The 22,120-nt window shown below is 43.0% G+C and overlaps 1 protein-coding gene across 5 annotated transcripts; it reads right to left on the bottom strand.

The window, feature by feature from the left end:
• On the bottom strand, positions 1 to 21,804 carry LOC110000987 (transcription elongation factor A N-terminal and central domain-containing protein). Of its 5 annotated transcripts, XM_020656381.3 has the most exons (4): positions 21,662 to 21,804; positions 6,917 to 7,059; positions 1,265 to 1,337; positions 1 to 1,098 (listed from the first exon to the last, which is right to left on the bottom strand). In XM_020656381.3, the coding sequence occupies exon 4, from the start codon at positions 1,091 to 1,093 to the stop codon at positions 134 to 136; it is 960 nt and encodes a 319-aa protein (XP_020512037.2). In that variant the 5' UTR covers positions 1,094 to 1,098; positions 1,265 to 1,337; positions 6,917 to 7,059; positions 21,662 to 21,804; the 3' UTR covers positions 1 to 133. The 5 variants fall into 5 exon arrangements, with proteins under 5 accessions (XP_020512037.2, XP_020512040.2, XP_065807762.1 ...); XM_020656384.3 differs by lacking the exon at positions 6,917 to 7,059 and having other exon boundaries at positions 21,662 to 21,775; XM_065951690.1 differs by lacking the exon at positions 21,662 to 21,804 and having other exon boundaries at positions 6,917 to 9,031.
• Positions 21,805 to 22,120: the final 316 nt, after the last annotated feature.

The following is a 22,120-nucleotide window of genomic DNA, read 5'->3' as shown; positions in this document are numbered from 1 at the left end:
AAGTTGTCAGTAATTTAGTTATAAAGACAGAAAACTATTCAGCATAAAATATGTAAAAATATTTCAAGAGCCTTATATGGGCATTTGCACACTTTTCACCAGTTTTGATCGTGTCCGACTGATTGTTCTGGCTTTAGAGGCAGACCCAGCCGCTGTGGTACCACTGCTGTCCACATTCACCGCAGGTCACAAAAGTCATGGCGTCGTCGTCAGGGCCGCCCCTCCGAACCCACGCGGGCAGAAAGAGGGCCCCCCTGGACACCTGCGTCACCGTGCAGTCTGTCCCCCCACATTTTTTACACCTGACCTTCTGTGTCTTTGTCCCTTCTACCCCCTGAGGAAGCTGCCTCTCACTAACGCCGCGCGATGAGTACGCCTCCCTGAGCTGACGGAGCTCCGGGCTCGCCATTTCCTCCGCGGACATCCGGGCGAAGGCCCCGGGCGAGAGTGCGCCGTTCAACAGCTCCTGCTGCAAATGGATGTTTTTAGGATTCCTCAGATTAGCGACCTTGCTTCTGACACAGGCTTTGTATTTGACGTCGCTGGATTTGTGAAGCTCGTGGATTTGCTTTTCGATGTTTTCGGCCATGACGGCTTTTTCTTGATTTGGAAGTTCTTTGGAGAGAGCGTCGAGGAGGAGCTGGACACATTTAGACCTTAAAGAAGATATGGAGGGAGACGCAGAGCTGCATTCTGAAGATGCAGAGGTGCATTCTGAGGCAAAACAAAGGCTGCGGCCACCATCTTTTCCCTCTTCAGATTGTTCTCCTTGCTTGGATACTTCTCTCTCCACAGTTTTGTGAGCAGAAGAATCCTGTTCAGAAGCCTTCCACTCATCTGTACATTTCACACCTCTTCCATATTGTCTCTTCCACTTGGCCAACAAGCCCTTCACTGTCTTCTTAATGTTCCCATCAGGGCAGCTTTTCAGGAGCCTGTAGAGAACTTTAACAATGTCTGTCGTCTCCAGCTGCTCTGCTGTGATGTGTGTCTTATCGAGGTCAGCGAGGACGGTCAAGACGTTCCCATAGCTTCTGTCTGCACTGGATTTCTCCATCTGGAGGGCAAAGTGGACTATTTCTTTTGCATCCATATTACCTGCAGAAAGAATTGTAAAGCAGATTATGGCAAAACAACAAATGCACCCATAAAGAAGTTTCGACCTAAACCACAAAAACAATGAAACTCAGATTGTTTTGTCCTGATGTGCAACTCAGCAACACGCATACTTCAACAAATCAAATGACTCGTTCTCATGGATTACCTGAAATCACTCATGTTTGGCACCCCAAAAGAAGCTCACAACGTCAACACGGAGGTAGCCATCTTTGATCCGCCTAAAAAACAAAAAAACAAGAAGTTGCCGGAAGCCGCCGCTAGATGGTGCTGTTGCCCAATAAAGTCAGTCCACATGTATGCAGAGCTTGCTTGATGTTCATTTGTAAGGAACTGCACGTACTTACCAACAAAAACCTGCAGAACATTTTACAGTTATATTTTTTCATATATATATATAAACATTTTATAGGTAATACAATCAGAGTGAAGGTAGTGTCCTGAGTATATAATCATCTCTGCAGTACTTTGTGTTGTTTTACATCTGTTCTTGTAACACAATCATGGTGCCTTACAAAAGAGCTTTTATTCCCAGATTTGTCCAGAGGATTAGCTCGTTCTGTACCCATTTGATGCAGGTGTGTGCATTCAGCTTTGCAGGTTATTGCCATCGCAGAAACCTGTTTTTATGTCTTGTTTGTTTTCACAGCTCCCCTCTTGTGAAAAAAACAAAGCTGGATTAACATCTGTATCAAAGCAATGCAAGAGCTACAGGGCGTAGTCCACAATCCGAGGGATTAAAGTAACGGACAGATAGATGATTTCAGGAATGATTATGGATTAACCTGCATGATGATGAATGTGCTTTCCCTTTTTTTTGAGAATCCCGGTGATACTAACGCAGGATTTGTACAACATATGGGGTGTTTAGATTTGGCGTGCAGAAACATGCAGACCTTACATACAAGAGCACAGGACTGTAAGGTATCTCACAACAAGATGAGGCAGGTCGTCCAGCTGTTGTGTAATAGCATGTTTTGAAGGAGGAAGATAAGTGAGTGTTTAGGTTAATTCAGGGTTGTGGAGCAAAGACAAGAACTGTTTCCGTGCACCAAAACCACTGCAGTAGACTGGAGCAGTCTGCAGCTCCTGTAGCTGTAATTATGTCCTTAGAGCCAATGACACACTTTGATATAATCACAAACTTGAGAGAAACGTGTGGGGATGAAAATAAAGTTAAAGTCTGGGTGGTTGAAAAACTACAAATGTATTCATTTAAAATGCATCTTCCAAAGTTATGTCACTGAATATGACAGCATAATCTCAGTTTAGTTTAGGGACTGAGTGGAAATGATCGCAACGGGGATCGCATTTGAAGAAACAGAGGCCTCCCTTTTTGATTCTCTACTACCAGCGTCCCAACAAAACAAACTTAAAAGGCAAAGTATGAAGAATTTAATATCAAGATCCCTCATAAAAACTCAGTCTTTAAAAGTTCTACTTCACTTTTGCTCTAAATTTCTGTCAAACCCTAAAAACATCATGAATATTAATGACACCAAAATATGACTGAAAAGTAAAAAACCCCAAACATACACATTCACGTCAAAGAAAAGCACCAAATATTTACTCTGGGAAGCTATGGCATTTAATCAGATAAAGTTTACTCTCAAACCCCGCCCACTCACCCCAAGATTTTCACACGGTCCCTTAGAAGAGACTTCACATTAAATGAACCTGCCAATAAAGGAACGACATCTGTCGTGAGGTCTTTACAGATTTGCTAGTTTGTTAAGTTAGTTTCCAGTGACTGTGAATGAAAAGTGCTGTCCATAAATTAAACATAAACTCGACTAGAGGACATTAAAATCACCTGATTATTCAGTGAAGCACATTTAATAGCAGCCCCACATCCCGTTATCCACGCCTGAATACCTCTGAGCTGTATGAAGATGAGCAGGGTGCCATTACGTAACCTGAGGTATGACATCATCCTCCTAATCACATATTGAAGATTTGCTTTTAAGATTCATGCAGCTGAGGCCAATAAAGTCCTGAGGGAAAACTGATACAGTGTCTTCTCGGTCTTCAACCGGCAGCTTTTAAAACCTCAGATGGAAGTCGGAGCTGCCAGGAGGCTTTTAGCAGCGTTAATGTTTAACTTTTCTTTTTAAAGAGTGCTGGCTGAAGGAGTTTTGGACTTTCAGGTTTTTCTGAATGTTGTTTGCTCTGCTCTGGTTGTTTTAAAGTGGATTTTGTGGACCCCTCCCGCCTCCCTCTCAGTGTGTGTTACATCTATGGATGTGTGTGTACAAATGGGTGGGGTCCAGTTTCGCCTTCAGTGAACACTTAAAAAAAAAGAATCCTCTTTTCAAATCTGCACAGCACACCGCTCCCTGACTTCTCCTTCTCCAACCACACATGACTTGAATTTATAAAAAAAAGCACATTAAAGGCTCCTTGGGATCTTATCAAATCATTTGACTGTAGCCTGTCTGCACTTGAATGGTCCTTATCTGTGTGAATGGAATTTTACCAGCATGCCCTTGTTATGAATTATATTGGTCAAGAGGTGGCGCTCTCTGCACTTTATGCTGATTCCACTGGAGGGAGGGAGGGAGGGAGGAAGTGGAGTCCTGCTGTATCACATCCTGCTTTTGTTTGTCTCCGCCTCTTTGTGCAGACCACGCCACACTTGACATGTACGCATGAGCACACACACACACACACACACACACACACACACACACACAGAGACAGCCCCGCCCTGAGAAATCCAGAGGAGGGAGGGAGGAGGTCTTGTTAAAGTGATCATTTTCTTCTTGGGCAGACATTTATGACAACATGGTAAGTCGTCGTCCCCCCCCCCCCCCCTCCACCTCCACCTGAAACCAACCCCAACACTCTGTGCTGTGTGTGTTGTGATGAATGGATGTGTGTGTGTGTGTGGACATAAACAACACAAAGAAACCAAAGCTGTTCACACGATGATGAGCACATGAGATTTGGCTGATAAAAATTCACATCATGAAGGTCTTTGTCTCTCTTGCTCTGTCGTTGCGTTATCACTTAGGGACTGTCCACAAATTACCGTGAGGAGGAAGTTTTATGGAGAAAAGGTGGAGGGTGCTTTAGTTTCTCTTATAGTCTGATTTTGTGGACTAAAGAGTGTGTAACCTTTCATTAAGAGCACATCAGACTTGTGTTTCCGCTAGTTTAATGATGGTTGTAAAGTTTAAATTCCAAACAATACATCCAAATGAAAACTACACTTTGTTGTGTTTGTTCCAGTTACACAAACAGCTTGTGTGTTCGTTCAGGAGCTAAACAGCAGTTTCCCTTTGTTTCCATCTTTATGCTAAGCTAATTTGCGTCAGGATGCCCTTTCCTTCTTAATGTGCAGACTTTATTGCCTAGGACCCTTAAACCTTACACTACAGTTCCCACTTTTCTAAAGGGAGTAACACAACAAAACAAGACAGTAAAGCATCATGTTATAGACAATCCAAAACATAAAATAAATTAATAAATACGCAAACATGTCGCGTAAAATAAACAAAACAAACAATCTCAAACAGTTTGCATTCTTGTTAAGTGTTTGAATTGATCAAATTAGCGGCCTAAGAAGTGGATTTTGTATCCTTCAGACAGAACTAGGCCAGAAGTTTCCCCCTGCTTCCAGTGTTTATGCTAAGCTAGGCTAATTAGCATCCTGTTCCTGCTTCATATTAATTGCACACATCAGCATGGTTTCAACCTTCTCAACTAACAAAAAAAGCTCCTTTACTGTGTTTTTGTTGAATGAGTTGCTGTTAGCTGAAGAAGATTTCGTTTCTCTTTTAACACATTAGAGCTTCAGGAAGTCACAGCTGCTGCATAACCACACGACGTGGGCTACGAGCAAAATCAACCTACATTTCCTATTTGTGCCTAATGCTCTTGACAGGATGTGCGTGTGCGCATGAGAGTTTGAGTGTGACAGGGGGGGGGCGTGTTGCCTCTCTACCCCCCACCCATCACACCCACCCATCATGACCTTGAGGTTTATCACAGATGACTGGATTGGACGTTTTCTTTTTCTCTTTGTGTTTCTCTTCTCTTTGTTTCAACCACGTGGGGGGGGGGGGGGGGGGGGGGGGGGTCTCCGTGTTTCTTCAGTTTCTATTTAAAGGTGTCACAGAGTTTAAGTTTGTATTTATTAACAGTCTTGCACCACCCCGAGGCAGGAAATGAGTCCTCAAACATGCAACCGCAAAAAACAAGCTGCTGTAAGGTCTGCTCCACAACATTGCCCTTTCATGATAAAATTATTTCTGGTTGTGGTTTATGTTGCTCTGATGCTGTAAGAAATGTAATTCTGTAACGCCTCTATTGATGTGTTGCAACATTTGATTTCGCAATAGCTTCCGAGCAGCGTGCGTCCCTCTAAAGTAAGCTCTGAAATACTTCAATCAAGCTCTTTGCTTTGAACGAACGAGCCCTGTTAACCAGTTTTGACAAAGGCGGTGACCTAAAACGTAAAAAGAAAGAATGAGAATGGATTTTAATACACATGTATCCCTGTGGTGCAGAACAATCCACATTGATTTCCCATATTTGTTTTCCCATGAATCCCCCACCCCCCACCGTCCCCCCTCTCGCTTACTCAGAAACACCAACTGGACACAAGCTCGGCCTTAAGGGAAAGTCCACAACCGAGCGCCCCCCCCGAGGGTTACAAATAACCACTTCCTTCCATGCTGCTTGCAGTTGTTCAGAGTCCGCAGTAATGGAGGAAAAGTTTGAAACGTGATCACAGCATGAGAAGTGCAAAGTGTGCGCAGGTGTGTGTTCGGTTCAGCTGTGTGTGAGAGCATCTGGGATAAAGTGGTACCAAGTTACAAGCAACATTTGAATGCAAGGATTCATGGATCAAAGAAGGCTTGTTCAGAGCCACAGTTTGTGGAAAAGAAGTGGACATAGACGGGGTGACGTCACCACTGATTTATAGATCTGGGTTTGGCCTTTTGGATATCGCCATTTTTGTTTACCAGCCACGGGTTGCATCATTTTAAGACGGTATGGATCCACATCGCTTCATCCCTATCCTGAGTGACAGCTGCATTGATGGCATCACAGAAAGCCACGCCCAAGAGCTTTCCCCTGCTTCATCTTTAACATTACTATCTCTCATTGCGCTCATTATTGATCATTTTGTAGCCTTCCATGGGTCAAAGTTGGCTCACAGATATTTGTAATTTAGGTCAAATATCACGTCTAAACTATAACCTGAGGTGAGCTATAGATTTGAACAGCTCGAGTAGAATCAGATATAACTTCCCTCCCACATTCTAAAGAGCTGTAACCACACACACAGTTAAACATCTACCTATATGGTGGGGTTTAAACAGGTGTGATCAGTTCTCATGAAGATAAGAACTCAATGTGCTTTTGTCTCGGAGGGCACTCCCCATGTGTAAAAGACGCTTGGAACATAATCATATCATATACTAAGATAAAAAGCAGCAGAAAAACTTCATGTTTTCTGCCATAACTTTGGTATAAATCCCTCTTTGAATACGGCAAATGAAGCAAGTAAAAGAATTGGGACATGTACCAGGGCATTTGTGCAAGTTTTTTCCTCCCAAACCGGAAAAGACAGAATCAGCATGTACTGTCCTTCTTACATTTTTAGCCTGCGATCTCCCCCCTTCTCTCCCCCTAGTTCTCCGGTCATTTCCGTTGGGTGATTGTGTTTGAATTCCAGATATCCCACAGATAAGATTCATGGGTCTGCGGTGTGTGTGTGTGTGTGTGAACAGGACACTTCTTAAAGCTTTGCATTTTTCATTTTTATTTCTTTCTACTTCCTGCTCTTCACCTTCATCTCCTCTTTGTCTTCTCCTCCGAGTCAGAACTTTTCTTGTCTCCTTCTCCAAACACATTCCTCCCCTCCCTCCAACATCCTCCATTCCTCCTCTCCTCTGGGGCGCCGGACTCTGACGCCATTAGCCGCAGATCTGTCTGAAAAAAGGAGCTTAAGGTAAAAAAAAAAAAGAAGTGAGAAAACGTGTGGGACGAGCTGTGTTTTCAGACTGTGATGAGGCACAAAGCGTGGAAATGCACACACACACACACACACACGTTTCCAGTATGCATGTGTTCCCTAACACACTCACACACGCTCCCACAAATTCCTGCTTGGTCATGTGGCAAAGACATTAGCAGCCAACTGAGAGCAAGAGTCACCTCTCTCTCTCATCCACTCTTTAAGTAATCAATAACTCACAAACACACGCACACTCTGTTTAGTTTCAACTGTGAGATGAGCAAAAGCTGTGAATAGATTAGGTGTCAAAAAAGTGTGCGATAACACCGACAGTTTGCTGGTCTGAGCAAAAATATACAACCACTGTTCATCTTTGGATTAGCTTCAAAGAGCGGCAAAGCAGGGTTCAAATGAGTAACGTAGTACCATCAAAGAAAGAAGAAACAATAAAGCTGATAGACTGTAAAACTCATGTTCATTTTATCAAAAATCGCCCATTTTTGCCGCAACTTAATCTAGCATGACCAGTCGGGTGATTCAGCTAACATGAGCTTTTTAAGTTAGATGCCATCAGACTACCATTTAGCAGTGTTTCATTTTGTTATCTGTCAACTATCACACCGTTTTAAAGCAGCTAACTCAACAGAGTCTTGGGAAACGAAGGCCAAGTCAATGTATCACTAGGACTCAAACTTAGCTTAGTGTTAGCTTTTGTGGATGCCATGTGGTCTAACAATCCCACAACGAGAGAAATATCTCTTAAAGAATTAGATTTAGACATGCAGGGTGAACTATAAGGACTGTCAGGATGCACACACTTCAAGTGAAATCCTCCTGTGCAATATTTTGCTCCCTAACCATGTGCTAATGCTAATGCTAATCAGAAAATATCTTGTCAGCCTAAAACAGTGAGCTTGGTTAGCATGCCAGATAAACTTCAGCATGTTAGCCTTTATTCTAAAGAAATGTGGGCCTAAAAAAACAGCCCGCATAGCATTATTTAATACCTTTTTTAAAGTTAAATGTTTAACTTTGCTTTCTTTGTAGAGTTCTTTGTCGCTTTAAATTTGAAAGGTGCTCTGTAACTTTGTAGAAAAGCCTAAATAAATAGATTTTCAGCCATTTAGATTTAGCTAAGAAGACATCCACAGTGATTTTCATGAAGGTGAACACAGATTTCAGCTTTAGTTGTTGTAATTTGTAGTTCTTCATACCGGTTCAGATCATACTGTGTTGGAAAGAGTTAATCATCTGGTTTAATCTAACTAAATTAAAGGATTGAAGGCTGCAGGGAAGAAGTCAAGCAATCCTCTTCAAACAATCTTGGGAAAAACACGCCTCAAAAATCAGTGGACGTCACACACATTTGATGGGTGGCTGTCTGGAGGCTGCTTCAGTTGTGTTACTTCTTCAAATAGTTCACCTGCTGCTCAAATTCCGCTCGGAGGACGACGACTGTTCGAGTCTGGAGTGATGAAACACATGTACACACTCTCGGTGGGGACATCTAATGACTATGTGCAGGTCATGCTCTTTTCATTCCCCTTGGCTTTGAACCGATGTCCTTTGTTACTCGGTTGATCTGAGGCAAACCACAACGCTCTGTCTCACTTCCTTGCTTTCAGACCACATGTAGCACTTCTCTCATTCCAAAAGGGGAACTTTAAAGTGACAAAAACACAAAGTGCTGGTTCTCAGCTGAGAGGAAGTAGCACATTACAGGAAATAGGTGGGCAGTCGTGTAGTCTGGCGCAGAGCTTTAATTGCTTGTTTTAAAAAGCTGATAACACTGCTGATTTTTTTTTAAAACATTGACTTGAAATCAGAGCTGTTCAACTTGTGTCGAGAGCTGGAGATAAATGAAACCTCCGGACAGCCAATCAGAAAGATTCCTCTCACCGACCGCCAATTCAACATGTCGAATCAGCCGAAAAAAGGCAGACAGGGGCCGGAAACGCCACAAAAACTAAAGCGACGACCGCTCACCGACAGTCCAACTAGGGCCGACGGCCAACGATCTCCTTGGTGTGTCAGGGCCTTTAGGGAAACTGACAAAGCTGCCGTTTTTAACAGCTACATGCAGGAATGAGAACGTGATGAATTATGTTTCTAAAAGCGACAAAAAAAGTTCAATTCAATGAAAAGTACGTCTTGTTCTGAGCATCAGCTGTCTTTAAGATATCAAAACTTCATTTCAAGCTTCAAAGCTGAAACAAATTGATGGTTTCACCTCTTTAAAATCCAAAACTTACATCCACTGTCGAGCAAAGTAAATAACCATTTTGGGTCATTTTTGTGCTTCATCTCAACTTGCCAATAGTCATGCGGAGGTTTTGGGGCTAATTGTGTGTACTTTGGTACAGACAGTTGGTGAAACAGAGCAGCTGTGGTGGAAAAAGGGTAAATGTTTTCTCCATGCGGTGCAAAGGTTCACAAACTCGCCCTGGCAGCCTGGACACGGTTACATAACAGCGGACATGTGAAGGGAAAAAAAATGGCAGAAAACACAGAGGGGAAAGATAGAAGCGAGAGAGACAGAGAGAGAGAGAGAGAGAGAACAGGGAGGGGAGGAGGGAGAGAGAGAGAAACCAGATGATGTCATACATTTCATAGTACCAGAATTGGGATCAAGTCAGCAGGGTAAACACACACGTTTTTTCTTTTTTTCTTCTTTCTTTCTCTCGTTCTTTTAAGCCAGAGCGAGATGCTGAATCGCTGAAATGCAGACCTCAGATTTCAGCAGATGTGGCGACCGGCCTTATTTGGCATCGAAGGAAAGAAAAAGGAAGGAAGGAGGCGGCTGAAATTCCACATCAGGTTTTTATCAAATCAAGACTGATGTGGAGTCAGCAGCACCAGCCTTTAAACTTTTCGGCTCGCCTACAAAAGCTGAAGAGAAATACCTGGAGGCTATCAAGTCGGCCATATTGAGGCCTGAAGTTTTTGAATCAGAGATATGTTTCTGATGTTGCATTTTTAAGATCAATTCTATTTTGATTGCACAAGTCGTCAAGAAATAGTGATTTTGGGAACACCTGCATGATAAAAAACTGCAAAAATCCACACATCCAGACTCCTCCCGGAGCTTATGTAGAGGTTTCTTTGTTCGCCAATGGGCCGTTGTGGCGACCTCAAAGCACAAACAGTTCATTTTGACACATAAAGACACATTCAGCCGCTCACATCTGACAAAACAACCAACAGGAAGCCGAACAGACACCTCCTTGTCTGCACCCCGCGCGCCGTTTTTCAGAAATAGCCGCCCCCGCTGTTATCAAGCCTGGCTCACTCTTCCTGTCTTTCTGCGACAAAGGATTCTGGGTAGAGTTGGAGGTGCTGAAGCCCCGCCTACCTCTGCATGCAGCAGGAAGTCAGAGCGGTCCCACTTCCCCCATCGGTTAGGGTGAATGCAGAAGTGGAGTTGGTTTGGTTCGCAGAAAGGTCACTCTCAGTTCTCTTTCTTAACCTCTGCATCGCGGTCTTCCTCAGAAAGTATAAATAATCAACAAATTTTTAAAAAACACTTTCAGAAAAACAAAAAATGTCCTGAGTCTGTGAGGCAAAAAGAACCAAGTCGATACGTCTTTTCCACCTTTAAACATTTTTAAATCATGTATATTACAATTCTGTTTTATTATTAGAATATTTTATAACTTACATCGGACTGGCATTAACTCTGACCCCGATTGACCTTTGCAATGCCACTGTGCACGTTTAATAATCCCATAATCCAAATCTACAATTTTCCGCATGTGAATGAGAAATGCATCGCAGACAGTAAGAAAAGGGAAATAATCATTTGTCTTGTAATGACGAAGATAACAAGGAGCGACAACTCTGACTCAAAAGATCTGTTACTCCCATGATGCACTGGGCTCTAGAGGACACAACAAACTGAAAAAAAAAAAGCATCCAGAGTCTTTCTAATCGATTAAGACTGCTTATTGAATCCTGAGTTGTTTTCACCTAGCATTATGTTGGAGCCTATAGCGGCTTACAAAGAGCGAAAAAGTGGCATAAAGTGTTTAGTCCAAATGTGTCCTCCAGTTAACGTGACCTGCCTTGTGTGTAGACTGTGGTAGGAAACTGTGCCAACGCTGAACTGCCTCTCCCTCTCCCTCTGACTCACTCGCTCGGCCTTCAAGTTGTGGCTGTTCACCTTGACTTGAGGTCTCTGCCCGTTAAAGGGGAATATTTCTCTTGGCACAGCTGCCAGATGTTGCTAAATCCTTGTTCAAGGTGGGATTGTTGTGATTTGGGGCATTGGACTTTTAGCCTCTTAAATAATTATTAATGATAAGCTGACTATTCTTTTTGAAATAACATGATATGACAAGTCACTTGATGTCTTTGCTTGATTAATGAATGACCACTAACAACACCCTAAGATTAGACAGTGGTTAAAAAGCAGCATGCCTGAGTTACACAGCAGCGACAGTTTGTTTAGTCTTGGTGTTTGTCCCGTCAGCTACCCTGCAAAACACAGCAGCACAGAAACTGTCTGGATTGTTACTTCGCCTACACACTGACAACAAACAAGGTGACACATAACTGTGAAAGCAGCCCTCTTTGTAGGAGTATTTTTACCCTTTTCATTTTTCATCATTTATTAGAAAGTAGAAAATACAAGTGGCTACATGCAGTGAAAAGAAGAAGACATTATTTCAAAGGACAAATAAAGAGGATATACTTATATCAGTGCATTCAGGAAAGAAATGCCTTTTTTTTTTGGTATTTTACTCTTGAAAAACAAAGATTTCTAAGCTGCTGGGTAACTTTTCATTCTGTCCTCGGCTTAATAACCGCACCATTCCTCCCACATTCCTGAAACAATGACTGCTCTCTGTACCAAAAACAGCCGTTCTTCAGCTCAGGGACGTGTGATGGAGTAGGAAAAAAATCCCTCTTGATGTGGTAACATATTGTCCTTGTATTGGGGAGGTTATCTGACCAGTTTCAGTGTAACAGAGGAAGGGACGGCCCACATTCTTTGGAGCTGACCTCATGCTTTCAGACCATTTTACCTGCTCTGAAAATGCTGTGCAAAACAAGAAACAAGCTGAATTTGACACAGAATACAGGCTTCAAATTGTGTGATATTTAAAGTCGGTTTATTCTTTGCACATGAGAACACAAAAAGGTTCAGAATCTGGAATTCATTACATGAGAAAAATGTGTAAAAGATGAGTGAGGTTCTGCATTGAGTGCAATAATAATGCAAAAATCTTCAACTTTCTGAAAACATTAGAGATCATGTGAAGTCAATTACTGTCTTCTGTAAGAGTTTGAGTTATCACTGCGTCCATTAGCGGAGATAAGGGGCCACGTCGGGAAATTCCTGCACAGAAAACGGGAACATTTGTGTCCAAATAAGGCTGCGTGCTGGCACTTGGCATGAAGCAAAAAAAAAAAAAAAAATGAGGTAAGAGCGACAGATTTCAGCTCGCATGTTTGTTCCACATCCCAAAAGGAAAAGGCACATATTTGACGCCCACGCTGTGAAAACAAGAAGCCCAACCTTTGACCCCAGGTGAAGTCTGAAGTGACACTCCTTATACTGATCGATACGTCTTCGCTTTGTGCACCTGCCGTCCACAAACAGACCGCTTTTTCTCAGCCCTCACACATTTTTCCTTCCGTCCGGGACGTCTCATACATATTCATTCCCTTTCTCTTACATTACCTGCCACAGTCAATTCATCACCCAGCCATGTTCGCACGCACACACACACGCACAAAACGATGAACAACAAAGCCTGCTAATGAGAAGGAATGCCCACAGATCAGTGGAACAGCACGACAGCTGTCGCAGCAGGGGGGGTCCTCTTATTGGGCGGCTGTTGTCCGCGGCTAACGGCGCCCCCCCCCAATCAGACAATGGCACGCCTGGCTTTTCCCGCCATGCGTATGTTAATACTGTACAGTGAGAGACAGAGAGAAGGGACAGAAAGGAGCAGAAAGAGTTGTGGGTGGGGGTTTCATGGGGTCACTGAAGCGTCTACAAAATGAAAACTTTCTTGATTGAGCTTTCAAGAGAACTACTTCTTCTGTTAAAAGATAAAATATGAAAAGTGTATTCAGAGACAGTAGGACGCTGTATCAGTTGAAGGCAGGAGTACAGAACATTTCCTATCGAGATTAAACGCTGCACATTGCAGATAGAGACGGCAACTTCCTGTTGAAGTTCCATTAGCAACGTTTCCAAGAGCTAACATGATTCAGCTAATACACTGCAAAAAACAAAAACGTAATTCTGTCGCAAAGGGGAAAATATAATTCCTCTGGAAAGCGGCATATTCAAAGGAGCAGGCGAAAAGGAAGAACAGGAACAGGAAGACTGACCACTTAGTGTTGGAAACAAAGCATGAAAAACCTGCTCCACATTTCTTCTCTAGAGAGACAGGGAGTCTGGTGACGGTGACTATAATCACATTTATGGCCCTATGTGGGACTCACAGAGTGTCAGTAGATAACCATTCCTTCTCCTTGTAATAAACCTGACGTCTGTAATCAGACTGTTTATTACTACCATTAAGAATTCAATCTCAGTCCTGTACAGCGTCATTTTCTGCTGCTGTTGATCAGGCTTGCGAATGCTAACACAACCAGGAGCTCAGTGTGATATCTTAGTTTATCCACTGTTCTCTTGCAGGGGGGGGGGTCTATGTCAACTTAATCTTTGTTATGTATTTAGCTTAATAATCACACTCAAGCTCAAACTAACTTTGAGCAAAGAAAAGAGGGATGTATCTTTGCAAAATCTTTGATGATCTTGCTAAATATAGCTTTCGCTGACTGACAGGTGATATCCTCAACAACAAAACTCCTCCATAACTCGGTTTAATTTTTTATTGGGTGGTCAGAAATGGTGTTTTATTTTTCCCACCATAGGAACAGTTGTTACATAAAGAGCCTCATGTGCGTCATAGGTGTGCTCTGGAACTTAAACAAAATGATACTGCCAGAAATAAAATGACATAATGACACTCAAGTGTGATACGATTTGAATAAAAAATGTAGGCAAATGACTTTTTCAGGTACATGTGGGACAATAAGCCTCTGTCTTTCTGCAAAGAAGTATGGAAAAATATTCACCGATGGATGCCGGAAAATGGGCTCCACATTCATATTAAACAACTTTACAACCCTAATCCCCTCCTGTATATTGAATAGAAGTGTTACTTTCCACATGTGTGTCCTTTTTGGAGTGCAAATAAAACATCCCCGACATGCAGAGGATTTCATTGAATACGTCACTCTTTAATTCACATAAGAAGTGCGATGACATAAGTGGAACAGGAGCGGGTACAGTAATTCCCATCTGCTGCGGCGGCTCAATCTAACGTCTGAGGAATGCACAGCAGGGAGACGTTGAGCTCGGGAAGAAAGGAATGTTTGCAGTAATTGCTTGCCTGGTTGGACCGAGTGTGTTTCAGGTTGTGTGTGTGAAAATGAACTGATGAAGCTGTCGGACAAAAGAGGAGAAAAATGTGACTCGAGGGACGATGTCGAACAGTCTGGGTCCTGATAGATTCAAAGATAAAATGATTGGAGTGTATACTGTGTGTGTGTGTGTGTGTGTGTGTGTGTGTGTGTGTGTGTGTGTGTGTGTGTGTGTGTGTGTGTGTGTGTGTGTGTGTGTGTGTGTGCGCGCGCACGCTCCCACACACTAACCGCTCCTCCACAATTTTGCAGCTAAATGGAAGCAGGGATTACATAAGGGAAGGTCCGATTGGCTGCTTCTAAGTATGACATCTCGACTGCTCTGCACACACGCATACTGGTGGATTATGGGTAATATTGGACAGTTACATCAAAGGCAGACTGCCAATATGTCTGTCTGACTGTTTTCCCTCTGCACTCTATTGATATTAAAAACTCATATTCATACAGTGGATGCACTGTGAGAGGAAAACAATGACGTTGCACATTTTCTTGTATTGATGCAACAATTCAAAATGTGCTTAATAGAAATGTAAAAATACATTTCTTAGCAAACATTAATTCTTTATCCAGCTTTAAAACTTCAACCTGGACTCTCCAGATCACACATTCTTTACATTTCTGTGCATTGCCGACTTGTTGAGACCAGAAGAAGGCGTAAGATAACAAACAGCTGCACTGATCGTGGTATAGGCCTGTGCATGTTTGCCCCCCCCCCTCTGTCTTACACTGAAAACACTACAGCCACACACACTCGGCCAAGGAACCCAAGCAGGGAGCGCGTCCAAACACTCTCCCTCTGGGTCTGAAGCAAATCAGCGGCTCTAGTTTGAGTCTCAGCCATCGATTTCTCGGACCATCTGCTCACTTTTGGCCGCCACAAACATTTCCATGACAACTCGGTGTTGATTATCGGAGGAGAGTCTTATTTAAGTCTGCAATCTGCTCATGCACTGAAGTTAAATCTCCGCCGCTCTCTTTGTATGTTTATGAGAAATGAGTGCCGGTGGCCGCTGATATAGCATGACCGAGATGAGCTGAAATCCTGGATCAACATTTTCATAACTGAGGGGAACTCACTGCTGTTGAGAACATAAACACTTCTTATGGTGATGTTTTCCAGGCATGAAGAACAACTTCTACCTGATTTCTTAAAGTTGTATTGAAGATTTTGTCATGAGTCAAAAGCATGAAACTCCCCAAAGTACTGATCTCAAGAAGCATGATAAAACGGTTTCGATTTCTGTTTTAATGTGAACCACATCACAGTATCATCTGAGATTTAGAGGAAGTTGGCACAGTGGTTTTGACTACGCACTGCAGGCACAGCAAACAAAACACAACATCCCCGCTGCTACTCCAGTTCCCACGAAAACAGGTTGCTCTCCCCTTTGTCTGCAGGGAGATCCGCTTTCCTCTGACCTTTTCTCTCGAGTTCTAATCACAAGTTTTCTGTTCCTCTCCTCCAACCCATGTACGGCTTCTTTCTTTACAAATCACAGTCAGATTTGAATCATGCTGAAACCTGCTGAATGAGACGTCGTAAAAACTGTCACAATAAAAAGCATTTACAACGCAGCACATACTGTACCATGACTTGGAACGTATGTGACTACTTTTACATTGTGCTGAGAATTAAAACAACCTTCACTGCAGATGTATCAGAGCCACAGGGTGACGTTAAAAGCTTGCTTCATGAGTCAACACGATGTGCCATTAGAGGGGCTTCAGCACCTTAATGTGTCGTTAATTACAGAGACGAGGAGATGTAAATACAGTAACTGCCTATTAACTTCTGCATCAACTGTTGAGACTTGCAGAGGTTTGCAGCTGAACTCGAAGCCCTCTGCATAAAGCGAATGGACGGTCATTAAAGAGGAACTGCAGTTTTTTGCATTTCCACCATGGGCGACATTTTTCAATCCGACTCGAGCAGAATTCTGTAAAAAGGCTGCAAAGTCACCGACTGTTCGCATGTAATTGTAGATTCCCTTCTAGCGCGTTCTTCTGCCCTTGCTGAGAAAACCTGTCTTCAAGGTAAGTATTCATTTTGTTGAGTGACAGAGTGTGATAAATGTTTAAAATGTAGGTACGTTGTGTCAACTTGAGCAGGAAACTAAGAGGTTGGATTGTATGTCCCCAGGGTAGAGAAAACTCAATCTCTGAGACATGCCTGTCTCTCTGTCTGTCATGAGTTATATAAGATCCAGCCTGAGGACCCTCTCTCTCTGTCTCTCTGTCTCTCTCACACACACACACACACACACACACTGTGTGAGCCTGACAGGACCTGCACGTCTATCTGAAGAATCTGGCATCCCTCTGCTCTGTCTGATCAGCATCTTGTCGGGGCGGATTAGTGTGTGTGTGAATGTTTGTGTGTGTTTTCTTTGACAGTCCAGTGGGTGGTGGGGAAAGTCGTTGCCAATTAAGACACATGCATGTTCTCGATTTGCTTCAGTTAGCAGCCAGCGTGCGCCAGGTAAGTGCTTGGCAAAGCTCAGCACAAGGAAAAGAAAACAGAAAATCGTGCACTGTAACGCGTCGTAAGTCGAGGTTAAGCTGCCAATGAGTCAATTTACATGAAAGTAGTTTGCTCTGAAGCTAACAGTGTGAATCTGTTTAAAGCCTTAAGCGTTTGCTGTCTGCGACATGCATCAATATGTCCCTTCCACTGAGAGCAATGAGAAAAAAAGAGTAAGCCGTGGCCGTGCAGAAAGCTTCCCACCATGCCTCCTTACTGTAGCTCAAAGCACCACTTGTCCTATTTGTCGGTCCTGCAATCCCACTAAAGCATTTCACCCCTTTGGCATCGCATTGCTTCTGCTGCCGAGCCCTGATATCACATAGATGTGCAAAAGAGAGAAACCACTTAGCAGCGCTGTTCCCGTCACTGTGCGAATCGATCAGCTTTTTAAAGTCTTTGGGGGCATCTTTGGGGCGATGCGTCTGGTGGATGAAGGAATGTAAGAGGCTGCCAAAGCCCTTACATTAGCCTATTGTTTCCACATCAGATGCTGAGAGGCTGATAGAGGCTGCATTGTAGGGAGACTTGTGCTTTGACTTGACTGCTATCTAATCTCATCACCCTGTTAGCTTGGTGGAATGTAAATCGGTCAAAAATGCTCATAGATCTCTCCATCCAGCTGTTTTACCTTTTTTGACTTTGCCCACTTAAGCTCCAGGCTATTTAAGACCGCACTGGTATTTGTCTCCTGTTCCCAGGACAATGTCAACATACTTACCGAGCTGTTTATCATTGTTCTTTCAGAAAGCAGCACACAACGTCAAAGACAGCGTCCTCCCTGGATCACTTAGTCAGTGTTTCCATGCCAAGTTGTACTAATACAGCCACTTTGTTTGGTTTTAAGTCGGATCATTTGAACGACTTAAGGCAACATGAAGGGTAATAACTTGAAGTAGCTTTAGAGCAGCTTTAAATTGGCTTCAGAGTTAAAACAAAAAGAACTACACAAACCTATATTAATTGTTACAGAAAGTCCAGCTTCTTCACATCAGTCACAATAACATGATCGTAGAGCGATGCTTAAAGTCATCCAAAGACTAAACCATGAAGTTGAGAAACCCTATCAGGACCGGAGCAGACGCAAATGTGGTCCTCCGGTGCTTATGTGCAACTGGATTTGGCCTGAAAACAAAGGAAAACAACGCAGTGTTTAATACAAGAGGTGCGTGTTATTTGACGTACAGGTGAGGCCTTGAAAAACAATCAAGTAGTCCAGTTTGAGCAGCACAGTAGATCCTTGACTTTGAAGGATTACCAGACACCAAAACTCTCCGCGGGGGGTGGGGCTCGTGATAATGAGACTATCACAACACTTTGAAAGGAACCGGCTAACGCAGAAACTCGCTGTATCACGTCACATGGCGTTACAGAAAAACATGGACCAACATATTCCTTGACACAGTTTTTTTGACATGAAGGCGTTTGTTGGCTTAATGGTTTGGACCCATTTAGAGAAAACAGGAAGCAAGGGAGTCCACAAAGACGCAAGCTAATGAGCTATGGTAGCTCATGTCCATCCTTTGACTATTTATAACTTACAGCGGTCGTTAAAGAAGTGAATTTATTACCATGTTAACTTATTACTTTGCTACCGAAAAAAGGTAGGCTAGTCAGTTAGCTAGAACATTAGCGAGCTAGTATTTCAGAAAGATGACGACAAAAAGACGCAAGCTAATGAGCTATGGTAGCTCATGTCCATCCTTTGACTATTTATAACTTACAGCGGTCGTTAAAGAAGCTGTAAAGTTAATTTATTACCATGTTAACTTATTACTTTGCTACCAAAAAAGGTAGGCTAGTCAGTTAGCTAGAATATTAGCGAGCTAGTATTTCAGAAAGATGACGACAAAAAGACGCAAGCTAATGAGCTATGGTAGCTCATGTCCATCCTTTGACTATTTATAACTTACAGCGGTCGTTAAAGAAGCTGTAAAGTTAATTTATTACCGTGTTAACTTATTACTTTGCTACCGAAAAAGGTAGGCTCGTCAGTTAGCTAGAACATTAGCGAGCTAGTATTTCAGAAAGATGACGACAAAAAGACGCAAGCTAATGAGCTATGGTAGCTCATGTCCATCCTTTGACTATTTATAACTTACAGCGGTCGTTAAAGAAGCTGTAAAGTTAATTTATTACCGTGTTAACTTATTACTTTGCTACCGAAAAAGGTAGGCTCGTCAGTTAGCTAGAACATTAGCGAACTAGTATTTCAGAAAGATGACGACAAAAAGAAGGTCGTTGTAAATTTCACAAAATAAAGAAAATCAAGGTTTAAACGTTTTTAACTTGCTAGCACGCTAATAACAGTTCGCTCTAGGAGCTAGCGACAGGAATTAGCGACATTGTGACAAGGCCTTTTATGGAATTATTATTTGTCATTATCACTGATTGTAGATGTTTTTACAGTAAGTTACAATCTGTAAATTTTGGGGAGAAATCCAGCCCCTGTTGTGATCTGGAAAGCTAACTTTAAATTTAAAGCAGGTTAATAAAATGAAGGCGGAAGGCGATGGAACTCGTGATCCGCTCTTCATCAGTGTGACGCTGTTTGAAACTCATCCAGCTCCATCAGGCACAAAGCTTCAGAGCTCCTCGGGCTGAGAGTGCTCTTGTGTTTGGGAAGATTTGTTATGGAAAGAGAGCGATGGCGGGTGGGCCTGTTTCTTGGAAGTAACCCTGCACTGACCTCTGAGACGCAGAGGGAGGGAGGATGAAGACGAGGAGGAGGAGGAGGAGGAGGAGGAGGAGGATTCTCTGGGATCGGTGCAACCTCATTTTCTCCACGCCTCCCCTCCACCAAAGTTTCTCCCTCTGCTTCTCCTGCTTTTTGCTCTCAAGTTTCTCATCTGTGCTGAGGGCGAGAGCGTGCTCATAACAGACCGCAGCGTGGATAATAATCCCTCTTCATCAAATCCAAACAAGAGAGGAGGGGGAAGTCGCATTTTACACGCACTCACAACGCTTAGCGCTTACTTAAACTTAAACGTTCAGAAGAAGAGGATTTGTTGCGCGCCTACCTGCACATAAAGGCGTTAAATTAGCCATTCTGGATTTACAAAAGTGTTAACTTTCATGATTCTTTTATTCGCGGGATGGCTGACATTCCCTCCTCTCCCACATCAGTTATTCCCGCCTACATGCATGGACGTCCGAACTGCATCGGAATGCTAATCTCTTGCGCAACAGATGGGACGAAACCTCAAGTTTTACCCCGTGCCAATCCAAACATTTACATTCAGACGAGAAGTAAATCAAAAAGCCGAGGCCTGTATCTGTCATCTGGCTTCTTCTTCAGATGTGGTTTCCCACTTTCTCAACAACACACATTCTCAATCCATCAATGCCACAGAAAAAAAAAAAGATTGGCTCTGAAATGTCTTCCTGAGGCTCTGACAGGTGTTGCTTGTGGGGGGGGGGGAACAAGTGGTTTTGTGGTGCAGTAATTAGTAGATTACAGTAGCATTTGGTTTTAAAAATAGAATAAGGGCATGTTCAAACAAATTCATTTCTCTTGTCAGATCTCTGATCTTTTGAACAAGTCTTTTCATGCATTGCAACACACCTATAAGATCACTGCTCCCATTTAATCACCTCAGGTCCTAATATCACAAAATATATATATCTAAGAATCTAAGAATAATATCTAAGAAAATCTTTAAAAGCTGGACATCTTGAAGAAAAATCTCCCAATAAAGTGGCTTTTGTAAATATATAACTTCACTTGTTGAAAATGGGCTTTTAAAAAGTACATATGCGTTGGTTTAGGGGTGTATAAAACCAGAATGAATACAGGTTTGTTTGGTGTTAATATATTTCAATCGTTGTAAATTCGACCATGCTGAGCTGATCCACCACATCCCAAAGTGTGTCCAACAAGCCTCTCCAGTGAAGCGGTTACTGCGCACTCCCAACAAACAAGCCCTGACGCCATCATTGTTGTCTTGCCCGTCTTGGCGGCCTGCCTACGCTGAGGGGACTGGGGGACTTTTTTTTAAGGGGGCAAAGCAGGGGCAAAGGGAACAATAGGGGCGTGGGTGGCGATTGGAGCTCGGCCCACCGTGCCAGTTGCCAGAGCAGGTCATGTGCCAGATCGGCAGACAAAGCCAGTGAGTCGGTGCTCATCTGGGCCAGATTCCAGTCGAAGTTGGATTGGGAGATTGGAGTTTGGGGGGGAGGCGAGAGAATGTAGGCACACGTCTGACTAAAGCCTTTTTGTAAGGAGGGGGCCTCAACGGACAAAAAGACACAGGGACCGGCTGTTTCCCTTTGCAAAGACGGAGGGGCACTCCCGCATCTGGGATTCTATTCACCCAGCAACGGCTCAAATCTTTAGAGCCAGCGTTTTCAGGAATTACGGCAGCTTGCGGGAAGTCCTATTTTCAGATTTACAGAAAAAGCAGCATTACCACGAGTGGTTCAAACATCAGTATGTGTCAGCATCCTCATTAGCCTCATTCTTAGGGGTTTTTCTTAACATCTTCCGCTTGTTTTCATGACAATCATCTGCCAACAAACCTCCATAACTCCTTAATCCTGACCTCAAAACTACACAGAGTCACCTCTGATACTCGGTAGGAAGTAACTTGGCAGAAAGGAGAAACACTCACATCGAAAAACAGGAAGAGCAATCAGCTTCTTGACTTCCTCATGCAGCAGCAGCAGGAGGCCAAAGAGTCCAGCAGGTCTTGTTTTGAGGCCTGAAGCGCTGCTCAGATGTCGTCTTGTCTTGTAGACATTAACCACAACAAGATTGTATCTGTTTCTTCACGTACACTGAAACATCTTTTATCTCCAGCCTTGATTACAGTTGGAGACTCTTAAGTTTTATGATTGAGATTACGATGAACACCAAAGTAAATCAGGTCTGGTTATCTTTATTAATCAGATATTGCTCACTCACTATCAGTCAGTCACTGTCTAGGAAGTTTTTTTTACTGCTGTGTTTGTGCATCATTAACTAGTGATTGTAGTCTGTAACAGCTTAGCTAGCTCTTCTTTTCGTTGATAAGTCAACAAATAGCTGACCTGAAACACGCACTACAGCACACACAGTATGTCCACACCTT

This window comes from Labrus bergylta, chromosome 24 (genome assembly GCF_963930695.1).
Source record: "Labrus bergylta chromosome 24, fLabBer1.1, whole genome shotgun sequence".
NCBI lineage: Eukaryota > Metazoa > Chordata > Actinopteri > Labriformes > Labridae > Labrus > Labrus bergylta.
This window is presented reverse-complemented; position numbering and strand designations above follow the sequence as displayed.